The sequence below is a fragment of the Polistes fuscatus genome, unplaced genomic scaffold (genome assembly GCF_010416935.1).
Source record: "Polistes fuscatus isolate 324 unplaced genomic scaffold, CU_Pfus_HIC Scaffold9, whole genome shotgun sequence".
Lineage (NCBI taxonomy): Eukaryota > Metazoa > Arthropoda > Insecta > Hymenoptera > Vespidae > Polistes > Polistes fuscatus.
Window position 1 is genome coordinate 4872459 of NW_025113173.1, and position 18237 is coordinate 4890695.

General features: G+C 34.8%; 1 protein-coding gene across 4 annotated transcripts in view; it reads right to left on the reverse strand.

Moving 5' to 3' along the window:
- Positions 1-309: 309 nt before the first annotated feature.
- Positions 310-18237, reverse strand: part of LOC122525339 (GATA-binding factor C-like) — a 74246-nt gene continuing 56318 nt past the window's right edge. For 2 of the 4 annotated variants that reach the window (XM_043648062.1, XM_043648066.1), the window contains exons 4-7: positions 12733-12867; positions 2233-2422; positions 1478-1704; positions 310-860 (exon numbers count right to left, since the gene is read on the reverse strand). In XM_043648062.1, coding sequence (XP_043503997.1) covers positions 834-860; positions 1478-1704; positions 2233-2422; positions 12733-12867 — 579 coding nt within the window. In that variant the 3' untranslated portion in view covers positions 310-833. The remainder of the gene's footprint in view (positions 861-1477; positions 1705-2232; positions 2423-12732; positions 12868-18237) is intronic. The other 2 variants (XM_043648063.1, XM_043648065.1) reach the window with 2 other exon arrangements.

Genomic DNA, 18237 nt, shown 5'->3' on the forward strand with positions numbered 1-18237 from the left:
ACACATATATATATATATATATATCTGCATGTATATATATGTATAGGTATACAGTTGACTTCGTTTGTACTTGGGGCCGGGGCTCGTAGGCCCTAACATGAAAATTTTACATATTTACAAAGCATTTTTACTTCTTTTTTTTTTTACTTCGTTTTTTTTTATGCTTCATTTTTTTGCTCTTTCATGTTTCCGTGTATGTGTGTGTGTGTGTGTGTGTACGTGGTCGCGTGTTTTATTTATTTTTCTTATCGTTAACATAGCGTTATTATTTTTTATTATAATTCTTTTTTTTTTTATTTATTTATATATATATGTGTGTATATATATAACTCATTACTTTTATTTCCTTCCCCCCCCCCATTCTTTCTTCTTCCCTTTTTTCCCTTACCACGACACACCCTTAAACCCTACCTCGTAGAAAAGATAAACCAAGGGGTAAATTTTTTCTCGTCCCTTCTTTCTCTTTTCTTTTTTTCTTTTTTTTTTTTTTTTAATTTCTTACCGTCCAATTTTCACTTTCCACTGAGAAAATTTAACAAAAAAGATAATAATTTAAAAAAAAAAAAAGAGAAAAAAAAATAATAAACGATAACAAAGAAAAAGAATTCAAAGGTCCGAGATTAAAGGAAGATGCTGCAGCAGCGCGAAGTTGAGTTGCGTGTGTGTTGTTATGCCAACGACAGGAATTTACAAAAGGAACGATATTAGGAATTTGGAATTTGGAATTTGGAATTGGGATGGATGGATGATTTGAAGGAAGGAAGAAAGGAAGTAATTTATATTTCAACGAGTGTTGTAGGTTCCATTCTGAACTGCTAATCATCACTCGCGATTCATGTGTACTCCGATCGCCAGCCCGTCTGTGAACAAACAAATAAGACAAATTCTTTTTTTAATTTTTTCGTTGTTTCTTTATTCTTCCTTAAAAAAGAAATTAAGAAAAAAGTATGCACTGAGAGAAACAACAATTAGAATTTGAATCCATGGATATTTGGGTGCTAATTCATGCAAGAGAAATGAAAGAAACAAAATATTAATAATAATAATAATAAAAATAATTAAAAAAAAAGAATATTTTGTGGAATTTTTAGTTTACAAAATTAGATCGGACAGGTTAATGCTGTAAAAAAAGAAATCAATAGAAAAAAAAGGAATATGTAAGATAAATTGGATTCCAAAAAATTGTGTTAATTATTTATACATTATTTTATTAGTTTATGATAAAAATAGAAAAATTAGGCCGAATGATCCTGCGAACAAAAACAAAGAAGACAAAACAAATCAGAGACTAATTCTTAAAAAAAAAAAAAGATAGAAAAACAAGCAATAAGATTATAGTATTGTTCGTTAATTTTTATTGAAGTAAAAATAAGAAGAAAAAAAACAATAGGGGCGGGTGGGGGAGGGTGTTTAATGAAAACTAAAAGAGAGTTTTGTTCGATCAACGATTTTTTTACATCGATAAATTTGTTCTCACCATCGCGTTCGTCGTAGCTGCCAACTGAAGACCCTGAAGACTCGTCATGTGATGAGAATGGGAATGCGAATGCGAGTGGGGGTGTATGGGGGGCGGCGCCGGTGGTGCAAATCCTTGATGAAGACCTCCGGCCACGCCGACGCCTGTGTGATACATGTAATGTTGCATTGCAGGATGCATCGTGTGGTGATGCTGCGACGTACCTGCAACATCCAACCATCGTCCATCTTCAAAAATAAATTTATCGTTATTATTATTTTTCTCTGTTTCCTTAATCTATATAATTTTCATATTATATTTTTTTTTTCTTATTCCAATCAATCCAATCAATTCAATTCGATCCGTCAAATTTCAATCATCAGCTTATCAAAAATAAATAAATTAAATAAATTAAAGTATTTGAAATAAATTAATTATATAATAAATAAATTAAATATTAATATTATTATTAATATAATATTATTATTAATTATATAATAAATAAATTAAAGTATTTTGAATAAATTAATTATATAATAAATAAATTAAATATAATATTATAATTAATATAATATTATTATTAATTATATAATAAATAAATTAAAATATTTGAAATAAATTAGGGATAAAACGATAAAACAATATTTATTTATTACATAATTAAATAATAAATTTCTGAGAAGAATTGATATCGAATTTAACAAATTGAATAAATACGATTGGAATAAGACAAAAAAATGATTGTAAAATGTGAAAAGATTTTTGTTAATGCTTACCCATAGGTGATCCAAATCCTGACTGGAAAGGTTTGTTGTCGAGGTCAAGGTGTCCACTAGCTTTGATCATGTCACCCATGGACCCCCCCAAACCTAGACAACCACCAGCCTTCTTCTTCTTACTCTTTGACGAAAGTTTTCGATTCCTCGTTTGGATTCCTTCCTTCTTCATCGTCAATGGCCGATTAACCTGCAACAGTCATAGCCAACAATTCGTTAGGTCGACTTGGTCGATAAAACTAAACGCGAAACGACGAATTATTTCTTATTTTATTTTTTTAGATTTTTGTTTTGCAGAGATTTTATGATTTTAAAAGTAATAACAAATTAATCATGCTAACAAATGAAGTTTGAATGCAAATACACACACATAACAATAATAATAACAATAACACATGCACACGTATCTCGGGTTGCATATTAATGAACTTTCGCATAAAAATCGGTTAGAACTTTTAAGAAAAAAAAAAATATTTGTTTTTTTCTTCGTCGGCTTATGGTCGTTTTACTCCAGACACAACGTAATTAAGAAATCCCTCAGATTCTCGGTAGTCTGTGCACTTTAACGAATCGACGAGTTCTTGTCTTTAGAGATAAAACGAAAGAGAAAGAAAGAAAGAAAGAGAGAGAGAGAGAGAGAAGGGAAGAAGGGTGGTAGTAGGTGGGGGTATAATTGAAGATCCTACGTCACCGCATTGCCATTTTTAAACCGAGTAAATTTAAAAGAAAAGAACCAACGAGACCCGAGTAATATATAAAATAGAATAAAAAGATAAACCAAAATTATCAAAACAGGAACGTAATTAATACCACATCCTCATAATCATCTATCTGTCTGTGTGTGTGTGTGTGTGTGTGTATGTTTGCGTGATGATCTGATTGAAAAAAAAAAAATTACGAAATAATCATAGCGTTTCGATGCTAGTTTAATTGTAAAAAAAATCTTTGGAAGGGGGTGGAGGGGACTAGGGAGAAAAAAATCGATATGCTATCGAACGATGCATATCGGAAATATTATTCAAGAGAAGAATCACGAGAGAGAGAGAGAGAAAGAAAAGCGTGCGTGAAAGGCCGGACGATCGTGCATGGCCTAACGTTCCTTTATTAATCCTTTGTCTATAATGCCGACACAAGTTCGCGACTCGAATTTGTAGACGATGACCACGAGAAAGAAAAAGAGAGAGAGAGAAATAAGCACGTGCTTAAAACATCTATAAGGGATAGGAATAAAGTGCAATTCACAATCCTTCTATTTTGCAATAAAACAGTTAGATAATTCAAATCAAACAACAATATCATTTCGTTTGTATTATACCAAAAGTTTTTCTAATTCTTAAACGGAGAAAGATAGAAAATAATTGAATCGAATGAATAAAACAACGTTAATTCCTTGTTATCTAAAAACCCTACAAAAAAAATATCACTATTTTAATTAATATAATTTCTTTAATACTACACAATACACGTGCAATTCTTATCGTAGGAAAATAGTAAGAGGCGTGTTAAGAAAATAATTTTAAAAATAAAAAAACAACAAAACAACATGGTAAAAAAAGAAAAAAAGGATATTTTTGAATCGTGTTAATAACCCAAAATAAAATTATCGACCGAATGAACAAAGCTTTAAACGTCTTGAAACCGCATCAAGTAGTCTCATGTGGGAGGATGCGCGTGTGCGGTCCGTGCATAGTAGAAGTCCAAGTGCCGCAAGTACGAAATAAGTAGGTATGCAAGTATTGCTCGGTTGCATCGGGGAGGAGGAGGAGGAGGAAGATGACAAAGAGAAGGAAGGGTACGGGGCAAGGTGGAGAGGAGCGCAATGCTTTGTAGTTTGCCGCGACGTGACGCAACTGCCAACACGCGGGGGATAGATTCTGTTTAAGAGAAAAATGGGAAAGAAAGAAAGAATGAAAGAAAGAAAGAAATAAATAAAGACAAACCCTAAACACGAAAGAGTTTAATAATATAACAGTGATAGAAGATTTTGTGTATAAGGTGGAAAAAATAAACAAATTTATAAAGAAGAGAGAGAGAGAGAGAGGTGACAATGCAAATGTGCAGTGTAAATGCAGTGTAAATGCAGTGTAAATGTATAAAGAAGAGAGAGAGAGAGAGAGAGGTGACAATGCAAATGTGTAGTGTAAATGCAGTTTAAATGCAGTGTAAATGCAGTGTAAATGCAGTGTAATTGCAGTGCAGTTATTCGATGTTTTTTCGTGGTTCCCCTCCGGATTAACAACAGACCTCTTAACCCCTCCCCAACCCTCCCCCCTCCGCAAGCAAACTCCAGACGGTCAACGTACTCTTTTTCGTTGGAATTACGCAATTGTCCGAATTTGCCGAATTAGTTGCGGCGTTTTCTTCTTCGAAATAATCGCGAGGACCGGACTCTCCAAGCGGATGCTGAATTTACCAACCGGGGTTGGTAGTGTATAAGGGATTCTTCCAAATGAATTCTTTTAGATAAGAAGGAATGAAACGTGGAATAGTTTGATCTAAATTAAAGATAAAACACCATTGATTCGGGATTTATATAAATCGTTCTCATTTACTTGAAAAAGTAATCGTGGAGATGGGGGGTAATGGTGGGGTGGGTGGGTTCGTTCAATTTCAAGTATTTACAATTAAGAGTGATACGTTTTTTTTTCTTTTTTTTTGGAGGGAGTCTTAACGAGCGAAGAACAGAAATAAGAAGAAGAAGAAGATGAAGATGAAGGAGGTGGAGGTGAGGGGGTGGTGCAGGGTGGAGGTGGTGAGACACAAAAGCTCGAACCAATTTGAATACAATACTGGCGGCTTTAATAGGAACCATCCGCTTAAGTCTGCGGGTGTCCGAAAGTGCGAGGTGCAAACAAAAGAGGAAATGAGAAACCGAATAATACTCGGACTGAAAGAGAAAGAAAATCTCTCGGAGATTCGAATGCAGATTGATGTGGTCGCACACGATGCAACCGTACGTTTCTTGCATACGTGATAACCTCTGTGCGAACGCATCTCTCACAAAGGGTCAATGAATGAATGAATGATCCGTGTGTATCGCGGAAAAGCGAGCGAAATAATAAACGTTTTATAATAAAATCTATATTATTTATTTCCATTGCAATTCATTTATCAAAAATACCGGATCAAACCTACCCAGCTATCATTAATTATTATTGCAATTATTTATTTTGTTGGCAAAATAAAAACGTTTATTATATTATGTATAATTGTACACCTAATTCTATTTTTATACGATAAATGATTAATATTCCCGAAGATATGAAGCGAAATATAAAAAATAAACGTTTTATAATAAAATCTATATTATTTATTTCCATTGCAATTCATTTATTCCAAATATCGGATCAAACCTACCCAGTTATCATTAATTATTATCGCAATTATTTATTTTGTTGGCAAAATAAAAACGTTTATTATATTATGTATAAGTGCACACCTAATTCTATTTTCATACGATAAATGATTAATATTCCCGAAGATATGAAGCAAAATATAAAAAATAAACGTTTTATAATAAAATCTATATTATTTATTGTCACTGCAATTTATTTATCAAAAAATACCGCATCTAACCCACCCAGCTATCATTAATTATTATCGCAATTATTTATTTTGTTGGCAAAATAAAAACGTTTATTATATTATGTATAAGTGGTACACCTAATTCTATTTTTATACGATAAATGATAAATATTCTCGAAGATATGAAGTGCATCGATAAAACAAAATTTATTTTCTTTTTAGAATGCGAATCGATAATGTTAAATCAAAATCGTTTTGGTTCGTAATTCCATATATAAAAATGAATGAATCACGCATTTAGCAAACCCTACGAACTTTCTTATGGTTATCGATAATTGATTCTATTACTGTATATTATAAAAATAGAAAAACACATAAGGAAGTGATCAACAACGTGATTGTAAAAAAATCAACGGTAAAATTTAATCAGACGATTTGACTTTTTATGTTTAATACGTGACCTTCGATGATTTCTCACGACTTCTTCTTCTTCTTCTTCTTCTTCTTTTTCGAGGAATGCAAATTCAAGGAATAAGAAAAAAAGTGATGGGGAATGAGACGGGGGAAGGGAGAATTGATATTACAACGAGAAAAATCGAACGAAAGTTCTTTCGGAAGTGTTTCTAAGGATCGCGTGTATGGAATGTCTCGCGTGTTGTCGTTCTATGGTATACGATAGTTCGTTTTGAGCATATCAATGGGATGGGGGAGGGTACCCTACGAAAGGTTGCATTCTCATTCTCTCTCTCTCTTTCACTTCTTCGTAAAACTGATGTTTTAAGTTTTACAACTTCCTCGTAGTTTAAAAAGAAGAATTATTTTTCCAGGAAAAACAATTCGACACCAATAATACGTGTACACGTGTGTGCGTGCGTGGATGTGCGTTTAATGGAATAAAAAAGAGTTGTGTTTAAGAAAAAAAAAGAAAAAAAAAAAAAGAATCCTTTAAAAAGTACACCGAAATTTGAACTCTGATTTTAACGACTAGATCGTGCAACGTTTTCTTGATTAATTCCTGAGTAATGTGTAAAAAAACAGGAGTGGTGGTGGTGGTGGTGAGTAAAGTTGGTATCTTCAAAGGGCACAACACCACACACACACACAAACACAAAGAGAGAATTTCTAAAATTAGTCTTATCGTTCGATCGACGCGACGACGATTATATTTTTCCGAAAATTGTCGCGTTGCGTGCACCGAAGAGGATTTCAACCTCGTCAAAACTATATCCGTCTCACTCTCTCTCTCTCACACTCTTATTCTACCAAAAGTACAATATTGAAAGAGCAACTAGCAACCGAATACAAAAATACAAAAAAATTGAAAAAAAGGAGGAAAAGAATAGAATAAAAAAACGTAAGGAGGAATCGAAAAAGAATTTTTTTTTTTCGGTACGACCCCCTTTGACCTCGCGCACCAGTACACACAGCACCCACAACTAAAATGAAACGGAAAAAAAAGAGAAAGAGAGAAAGAGAGAGAGAGACCAAAGAGGAGTCTGGATTTCGGGTGGCGATTAGCATATTTCGAACACCCGGTAGCGTGCTGTTCGGCCACGAATAATCCGTGTAATTTCGACACGCGTTGTACGCGCGAGTGTGAGTGTTTAGCCACGGACTTTATCAGGATGCTCTATCTTAACGACGCCAGATCTGTCCTTCTTACCCTTTCTCTCTCTCTCTCTCTCTCTCTCTCTCTTCCTTCACCTACTCTCTACGAGTATTGGTTATCTAAGATCTCGCGAGAGAGACAAGCACGAGGATACACATTCTATCTATCTATCTTTCTTTATTTATTTCTTTTCTTTTTTTATTTCTTTATCTTTCTTTCTCTTCTGCTTGATGTGTACTCTCTCTCTCTCTTTCTTTCTCTCTTTTCTGCCAGGTCTGGAAAGAAAAAGGGCAGCAGCAGCAACAACCAGCAGCAGCAACTCAGAGATTTACTCTGGAAATGATCGATCGAAATGTGCGACAGAGATAGAATATTTGATTTGATTTGATTTTATATTCTAATTTCTTTTTTTATTATTATTATTATTCTTAACCATCTAATAACGTCATGTTACTTTCGATTCGAATAATCGTCTATATTTATTATTTGATCTTATTTGATTCGATTTGATTTTATATGAAATGATTTTTGATTGTGATTTTTAATTTGAAATTGATGATATCGATTGTATTTATTATATTAAAACACAAGTGATATAATTAATATATAATATAAATATTATTATATAATTATATATTTATTATATATATTATTAAAAATTATATAATTATAATTCAATTTATATAATTATTTCGTCGCGTTATGAGAATTTGATTTGTCGTGTTGCAAGGTTTCTGAACAGGGGGTGGGTGGGTCGTTCGGTGTTCGTCGTGTCGAGGGGGACGGTTCGAGAATTAATATGAAAATTGTGATTTGTGTAAAAAAAGGGGGTTAAATAGAGACGATTACGTATCCTAGGATAAATGATAAGTTAACGAGGGAAAAGATTTGAAAGATGTTTTGCGATCGTGCGAATTTATTGTGTTTTCTTTGGCGAATAAAAGAAAAAAAGGAAAAAAAAAAAAATAAAAGAAGGAAAAAAAAAACCACTCGTCACGCGAAATGGCGTGTGTTTTTCCTCGTATAATGTGAAATATAAAAGCAAACGTTCTAAACGGCGGGTAAAAAGATTTACGTACGACTATTTTTCCACGCGAAATGACAAATTTCTTCGTTAAGGATTATCTTTTCGCGAGGTCTACGTTTTTATAAGGTAGTACTTTGCGTTATTCACTTTTTCATTTTGCTTTGGAAATGATTGGTCTTGATCATCGTTTCTTTTTTCTCCTTTTTCCCTTTTTTTTTGCAACGATAAGAAAGAAAATGGCGGAAAGAAATGATTGAACGCTAGATTTAAAAAAAAAAAAGAAAATTATTCCGAGTTCTACGAATGTTACGAAAATGATCGAACAAAATTTCATCGAACACACACACACACTCATACAAGATTTCGTTTATTATATATTCCAAACAATAATATATTTGATTATAATAATCAAATAGAAATTCTTGCAATTATACTTTTTGCATTCCAATTAATTAAATGTAAAATATGCACAATTTTATCGAACACACACACACAAACACACACACACAGGATTTCGTTTATTATATATTCCAAACAATAATATATTTGATTATAATAATTTAATAGAAATTATTGCAATTATGCTTTTGGTATTCCAATTAATTAAATGTAAAATATGACGAATTAAAATAATCGAATAAATTAAATAAATAACTAAAAAAAAGAATCCACAAAACCACATTCAAAATACATAATCAAAAAAAAGAAAAGAAAGAAAGGAAAAGGGGAGGGGGAAAAAAGATAGAGAAGAGCGCAAGTAAAAAGAAATTCTTCTTTTTCTTCTATTTGATCTCGTGACCGTAATCCGTCGGCTTAACGTCAACGAAACATTATCCCCCTTTTGCTCACCACCATTTGGTGGTGTGGATCATCCATAAATCCACCACGCATAGGGATCTATTCAAACGAAATTCTAACTTGTTTCGAACACTTGGAAGAATTACGTTCCGCATTCCAACCTTTTCAATACATAGATATATAAAAAAAAAGAAGAATCATTCTCAATAATCTTTCACATAAAACACGAGAGAGGCGGGTATCGAATGTAACAATTTAAAACAAAATTAAGAATTCAATTCAATTCAATTCAATTCAAAATAATAATAATAATAATAATAATGCAATTTCGTTAATTATACAAAATAAAAGAAAAATAGTGCAAAGGTATGGAAAAATAAATCAAATGATCGTTTGCTATTATTTAATATATATTTAAATATATATATTAAAATAAATATATAATATTATTAAATCAAAATAATAATAATAATAATAATAATAATAATAATAATAATAATAATGCAATTTCGTTAATTATACAAAATAAAAAAAGAATAGTGCAAAGGTATGGAAAAATAAATCAAAATGATCTTTTGTTATTATTTAATATATATATTTAAATATAAATATTAAAATAAATATATAATATTATTAAATATAAATATATTTAATAATACGATCGAATGTTATTATTTAATCGAAAAAAAGAAATAAATACACGAGTGTTATAACCGAAGGTAAAAACTAAAAAGAAAAACAATCTCTTTCGAGATAAAAAAATAAAAAAAAAAATAAAAATTGCAAGTAAGATTCAGACGGATAGGAGGACCGTGCAAAAGAAGAGGAAAAGGACAAAGAGAAAGATAGAAAGAGATAGAGATAGAATCCTGAATTTATTCCTTCTAGGAAAACGCGACTGTTCGTTCGTGGTGTTTAGCGACGGAAGAAGGGAAGCTCTTCGCTTAATTAATGATTACCAGGAAACGTGTTCGCTTTATGCGCGACGCGCCGGCAATGGCCGAGTACATCCCCCCCTTATCCCCCCTTATCCCACGTTACTCCCCTAGACCCCCTGTTCTACCCTTTCTCTTCCCTTAAAGATCGAACCCGATAAAAGCCCCCAAGTGCAGGATAGAATAGAACAGAAAGAAAGGAAATAAGGAAAAAACCTTGCACCCCACCCCACCCCACCCTAAGAAACAAAATACCAAGGAAACAAGCATAAGTAAGAAACAGGAATCGTATGTGTGAGAGAGAGAGAGAGAGAAGGTACATTTGGCAAAGTACGTTGCCCCCTTAACGTACTTTAAATTATTTTCGTACAGAATAATCTAATTGTAAGATCATCCATCGGGGAGAGATGTAATTGACGGTTTAAACTTAAAATAGTTTAAGCTAAAACGTAACTAACCATCATCATCATCATCATCATCATCATCATCAACACCGAGCCACGTTGTCGTCGTCCACGTACACCTCCACCCCACCACGCCCCCTCCCCACCCGTTTAACTCTCGATTTGGTTGTTGAGATTAGATTTGAAGTGGCCGATAATAATAAATAAGGGAAAGAAAATAATAAACGGGGGAAACATGCGCGCGCATATAAATTCGCGTATCTCTCGTTGAATTTCTCATTGAAAATTTAAAGGAAGGAAGGAAGACGTGTTGGGTAAGGGGGAAAGGGAAGATTTAGGGATGGTTAAGAGTTGTAGCGCAGTTATGCGAGAAAAAACGCGAGAATGATGATGATGATGATGATGATGGTGATGTTTGGTTTTACACACAGCGAGGTGCCTTGTTTCATTTTCCTTCGGTAAAACACGCTTGCGAGAAAACAGAAAGCTCACTGTTTGTTTAATATGTAACTCTGAAGGTTTCGAGATGAGAAAGAAAGAGAGAGAGGAAATGCGGAGAGAAGGGTGCTGGCGGAAGAAGGGAGGAGGGGGTGGGGAGGATAGAACGAAGAAAAAGAGAAGAAGGAATGACGAATGTGTCCTACGAGCTGTGGGTAAAATCGCGAGCCAATTAGCGCGTATCGCGAATTAATCTTTTTCCCCATCCCATACCCATCTCATCCCACTCCCCCCTCCACCTCCACCTCCTTCCTATCTCTCACCCTCTATCGCACGGCAACGTTTTTTCGTCTTACCTCTTGGTGTTCGTTTAAACAAAACAAAACAAAAGAAAATTTTTGTTCCTATGCAAATATAAACAGCTCGTGGTGTAAATTATGACGAAATGACGGTATTTTCCCTCCACCCCCTACGCTAGCCATTTTTGTTGATAGAAAATTTGCTCCTCAGATTGAAACTACGATTTTTCTTCTTCGATACAACGTTAAAACCAAATATCAAAAAAGAGGAAAATAAAAAAGAAGGAAGAATGAAATTCACGAAAGGGACTCTACTCCTCCTCCTTCTGTAATAGATATTCTTCTTGTTTAGGTACGTATTATCCTCCCCCCTCCACATTTTTTTCTTTCTTCCTTTCTTTCTTTCTATTCCATTCTTTTCTTTTCTATTTTGTATTTCTCAGTGATCCGTGGACCGCGTGTCACTCGATACAAAGTTTCTCAAAAGCGTAGACAACGACGACAACGACGACGATGGCGCCGACAAAGACCGGTCCCCGATTTTGGGTCCCATCGAAATATATACGATGTCAAAGCTTCTCCAAACCCCCACCCTTCAGCCAATCCTCAAACCAGTCCCTTTGCTTATTCGAGTATCGTATTGCAATTGTTAACAATTTGTCTACAATTTGTCTACAATCTTTATGTTAGATTTTATGGGGGGTGGGAAAGAGAAAAAAGAGTAAGAGGAGGAGGAGGAGGAGGTGGAGGGGGTGATCTGTTAAAACAAGTTGACCATGTACCCATAAAACTCTCTCTCTCTCTCTCTTTTTTCCTCCTCCTTGCAGTTCTTCGTCGCACCCTTTCCTCCTCCTCTTCCTCCTCCTCCTCCTACTCTTTTTTCTTCTTCCTTTTTATTTTATTCTTGTTTTATTGTTTTCGTCGAGCCCACACGGCACACTCACTTCCGGCACTTCCTGTGTCACACGCCGTTGAACACGCTCGAAGCAACCCTCGAAAGAAAGAGAGACAGAGAGAGATGCAGAAAGAGATTAGAAAGAGAGAGATGGAGAACAAAACTACTCTTGTAACGACACCCTACACGTCCGGCTAACCAGAAAAGTAGCCTCCATCCTAATTGTTGATACAACAAACTACGAGTCGAGATTTATTCTACTGCTGGGTAAATGAAATGTTTCCTGCAAACGAGAGAGTAAACTATCCCCAATCCCTCCTTCTTCCTGGTGGTCATTTCTTTTCTTTTCTTTTTTTTTTTTAGACGAAGAAGAAGGAGGAGGATTGGGGATCGGGGGTTGGGGGTTGGGCTGAGTTACTTCACGTTACTCTTTAGGATTTATTTTATCGAAGTGATAATAACGTTATTCGATCTACAGTTGTAATATCGATTACCACCAGGATCGTGTGTGTGTGTGTGTGTAAGTATGTTTGCGGTATATTTCGGTAGGCTATCGGTAAAAGTACTTACATTATGCAGTTTGTAGTAGAGACCGCAAGCGTTGCATACTGGCTCACCGGCTTGATTCCTTCGCCAAAGTGTCGTCGTTCCGGTTTTGCAGTTCGCGCAGCTGGTGCCCGCCCGTCTCGCCGCACTCTGCAGCGACAGTTTTTGGAAAGAAAAAAAGAACAGAGAGATATCACACCCGTAACCAATTACGACACACATTATTATTATTATTATTATTAACATTATTTTATTATTATTACTATTATTATTTAATTACAATAAATCACGTTTGTTTCTTTCTTTTTTTTTTTTAAGCGTTTTTAAACTGTCCCTTCGAGACCATTTAATAAATGTATTTTTATCTTTCTTCTTCTTCTTCTTATTACGAGTCGTGCAAATATTTTTCCCGATGTAAAATACATTATTTATAAGTTTTAATACTTATGTCTATGTATGTATGTGTGTGTGTTTGTGTGTGTATGGGGTTTTTTTTTTCTTTGGTATATATGTATGTGTCAATGAACGTGTTAAATGGTTAAGATTATATGGCAAGAACGTTTAGGAAAAAAGTTGTCAATTATTATGATTATTAATGGTCAGACATCTGAAAGGTTTCTTATTCGATCATTTCAAAATCGAGACACGTTCGATCGATCCCTTTCTACTTTTCTCTCTCTCTCTCTCTCTTTCTCTTTTTCTTTATTTCTTTATTTTTCTCTCTCTCTCTTGAAGGATCAAGAAGGCAAGTCTGACACGGGTTCGCGTGAAATCGGTCTTTCTTAATCCTTATTTCAAATACCGCGAGAGTCGAATTGATCTCAACAAGAAGATGAAGATGGAAATAAAGAAGAAGAAGAAGAAGAAGAAAGGTGTCCATTTTTTTTTCTTTTTTTTTTTTAATAAATGTTACCCACATAAACTACTTCTGTCTTCTTTTTTTCCCCTCGTACGACTTACGACACTTGGAGTATAAAAAAAAAAAAGAAGAAAGAGAGAAAGAGAGAAAGAGAGATAGAGAAAAGGTAAAGGGAAAAGGTAAAAGAAAATTATATGGGAAGACATCTTCTGCACTTGTGTGATATCATCCTTCGTCGCCGAGTGGCAAACGTCATAAAAAAAATAACCAAAGAAGAAGAAAAAAAGTAGAGGATCCATTATACGTCCTTTAAAAAAAAAAACCCGACCACGGCTTATTTCACACGCTCTTACGCATCCCGTATAATATACTAATAGGATAGGTGAAGTGTGTATTCAGAAGTACTATACTTCTAACGTTCTTGGTATTATGCTACCCTCCCTCGTCTCTCACATTTTTATTTAAAAACAAAAATTCATCTTTTTCTTTCTTTTTCATAACGTTAAAAAGTAAGGAACGCCAATATGACGTTTTGATCCTAATTAAAAGAACGAATTCTAATCTTAATTGAAATTTTAGAAAATTATATGATTCACATATAAATAAAAATTAATTATTGAATTGTAAATGTGTGTATTCAGAAGTGCTATACTTCTAACGTTCTCGGTATTATGCTACCCTCCCTCGTCTCTCACATTTTTATTTAAAAACAAAAATTCATCTTTTTCTTTCTTTTTCATAACGTTAAAAAGTAAGGAACGCCAATATGACGTTTTGATCCTAATTAAAAGAACGAATTCTAATCTTAATTGAAATTTTAGAAAAATATAATATATGATTCACATATAAATAAAAATTAATTATTGAATTGTAAATGTGTCTGTATGTGTGTGCATGACGATGAATGACTTTGACCAATAGTAACACACTTGATCACGTAGGATAATCCAGAAAAAAAAAAGAGGGTGGCCAATTTGTGGTAAAAATTATCCTTACAATCTTTCATCCCCTTTCCCCTCATATTAAAGTGCCTATTGTTTCGATGTACTCGTAAACGCAACAACACAACAACAACATCCAACAACAACACAACACAACACACTGATTGTGTCGAGAAGTTTCCGGTGTTGCTTCTTCCACCCTCCTACCTCCCTCCCTCCCTCTCCCTTTCCATTTAGTATAAAACATCATCACCCTTCCTCCCATACTTATTTTCAAGTCCCCCGCTCCCCCTTTCGAAAGTACCACTTAACCCCCTACACCCCTGCCACCCTTCCTTCTCTCGAGATGACACTGCTTTGACAGAATAAAAAAAAGAAAAAGAAACAAGAATAGCAAGGACACAGATTTTTTTTTTCCTTATGAATGGGAACAGAACGTTGAACGTATTGTCATAGTTGAATAGTTTTCGAGAAGATTATATAGATATCTAATGGACCGATTCATTGTACAATTTCTTTCTAACGTAATGGGCAGAAACGTTTAGGTATCACCGGGATAGAAGAGAACTATGAAGAAAATGGAACGACTAACCGTTTACATTTTCTCGGTTCTTAAAAGAAGAAGAAGAAAAAAGAATAAGAAAAGGAAGATGAGATACATTTGTTTATTTTTGTTTGTATCATCAGATACAATTTTATTTAGGGGTTAATACCACTCGAGTTAAATTATACACATCGACGGTTACTTCGCTATGGGAGAAGAAGAAGAACCATACGCCATTATAAGAACTCACGTCAGTCTAGAATTTTGTTCTAGAGAAAGAAGAGACACGTTGATATCATTGAAAGTAAAAAAGAAAAAGAAAGAACGTTGTTTACCCTGTTTAAGAAGAGGGAACGTGTAAGGGGTCAGAAAGCATAGGAGACGCGATGGGGGTTGGTCTGTCGTGAGAAGGTGGAAGAAGAAGAAGAAGAAGAAGAAAAAGAAGAGGAAGAGGAGGAGAAGAACGGGGTGAGGTATGAGTTGGAGTGGTGTTTGGGAAGGGGTTTGGGGTTGGTTGGGTTGAGTTGGACGGGGTTCGGTGCGGTGTGTAATCATGCCTTATCTGTAGGATCTTATCGAGACTGGCTGGCGCGTAGGAAAAGGGGTCTGCAGGGTGCTTCGTAGTTCTCCAGGGCTTGGTAAAAGCAACCCTGTGTGTGTATGTGTATGTGTGTGTGTCTGTCCGCGTGGCGGAATCAATACGCGGAGAGCCACCTCATCAATATAGTGCTGGCGGTGATGGTAGGTAGGTAGGTAAAGGAAGAGGAAGAGGAAGAGGAGGGGAGGGTGTTGGTAGTCCTATCTGCTCTAGATCTTCGACACCACCCCGCCTACCTTTTCTACTTTCCCTACCCCTACTTCTACTACAGGAAAATCGTTCCGCCACCCTGGGCTAAAGGTGCTTCTTCTTATTCTCTACTATTCTCTACCCTTAATGGTTATTAAATGAGAATGAAAGAATGAGAGAGTGAATATTCACACCATACGTATTTGTATCGTGTGTATGTGTGTATGTGTGTATGTGTGAAATATATGGTAATAGATGAAATACGAAAAAAAGAAAAGAAACAAAGAAATAAATGAATTCTCCGAGTAGTGTACTTTTCCTTATTGACGAGAAATGCAATTTCGTTAATAATGACTCTCCTCCTCGTAGAATTTTTTATCGTCAAAGTTATATACCTGTGGGAATGAAAAATCCGTTTAATTAACGTTACTTATAATTTTACTAACGAATTATCTAAACTCGTTTATCATATTTGACGAATGATCTGATCACATTTTGACTGTAAATAGAACATGAAAATAATAAAGTGAAATTTCATTTTTTCCAAGGATAAATAAAAAAAAAAAGAAGCATACATAGTGGCGAAAGTAACGAATCGAGTAAACGAATCAACGATCAACTGGGCCAAAACCGTGCACGCATTGTTGCACCATTAAAAATCTTTATACAGTGTTATAAACAGTTATAACATAAATCGTGCAACCGTGTTCTCTTCTCGATTCTCATCATATAAATTTATATACACTAGGGATTGGTAAAACTTTCCCATACTGGCAAATACTTATCAACCTTCTCTCCCGGCCATTGCGTCGGGAGATTCGATGTTCTCCGATCGAACTTTTTTTATTTCTCTCTCTCTCTCTCTCTCTATCTATCTATCTTTTTTCTTTTTGATTTGGCCCACCTCCCAGAAGGGAGGACCAAAAATTTCTTTCTGGACAATACTTGCTCATCGTCGAATCGCACACGCGTTCTTCTCTCCTTTCAAACCGGTTGCCCCACCAGAAGGAGCCAGAGAACTCACCGACACTGACGGATATGACATTTCTGAAGTTCGCAGTTATCTCTCTCTCTCTCTCTCTCTCTTTTTCTTTCTTTATTTCTACTTCTCTGACTCTGAAACGTTAGAGAACCAACTACACTCGTACTATCTTTCTCTCTCTCACTCGCTCATTCTCTTCTGACTCCTTCCTTGCTCTTTCTTTCTTTTTATTCCTATCTGGACCACGTCAATTTCTCTCTCTCTCTCTCTCTCTCTCTTTCTCTCTCTCTCTTTCTTTCTTTCTTTCTTCTTCCTGTCGGTTCGAACGTTTCACGTATACATTTTATTTTACTTCATCCACGCTTGATGTATAAACTCGCTTCCAACTCGTGTACGGATAGTAATAATAGTAGTAGTAGTAGTGTAGTAGTAGGAGGACAAGGTGGAAGAAGGGGGAGGAGGAGGAGGAAGGTAGGTTGGTAGGTAAAGGACTAGGGGGAGTAAAGGCAGAAGAGATTTCTTCGGTGATCTGGTGCTTTTATTTCCTGTCGGTCTTCTTGCTCTGCGAACCGTTCCAATCTCTCTCTCTCTCTCTCTCTCTTTTTCTCTTTCTCTTTCTCTTTCTCTCTACGAGCGGTTCCCTTTCACGTGCTGCTTCTGCTCTTGCTGCTTACTCTTCTTATTCTCTTTCTTATTCCTCCTCCTCCTCCTCCCTCTCCTCCCCCCCTTCTTCTTCTTCTTCTTCTTCTCTTGGTCAATCCATCCGCTATCGGACGGGTGGAGGAAAAGAGTTGAAGTCTCCTCTTGTCATTCTCCAAATTGAAAACTGGATTATCGAGTCGAGGTCTTCTTTTCTTTCTTTTCCAAATGTGTCCATTTATAAGAGAGAGAGAGAGAGATAGAGAGTAGGAAATAATATTTGAAATGATAAAATGTTTATTCATAATAATAGAAATTTAATAGAAATCAAATTAACTTTCGATAGAACACGTTTTTAACGACGAAAATTATCTTAACACCTTCTTAATGATCTTAAATTAAAATATTAATTTAATAAATAAGAGATTGAATATATTTTTATTTTTTTTATTTATTTTTATCTCTAAATGGAATTGCTATAATAATTGAAATTAATCGTACGAACGATTTTATAGATTGATATAATACTTTTACGCACAAACTTTGTGCAATTGTGAAAATTCCAATGAACGATAAATTAAAACGCGTTCTTTTTTCTTATTCATTTCTATTAAAACAAATCTAATTTTCATAGCACGTTTCTATTACACCTTTGATAAACTCTATGAAACAAAGATAATGGAAAAATAAAAAAGACTAATAAACGGCAGGCTCGTATTACGTAAAAGTTAACGTCGAGCATACATATTATATTGGATAAACGATTAATCGACGACC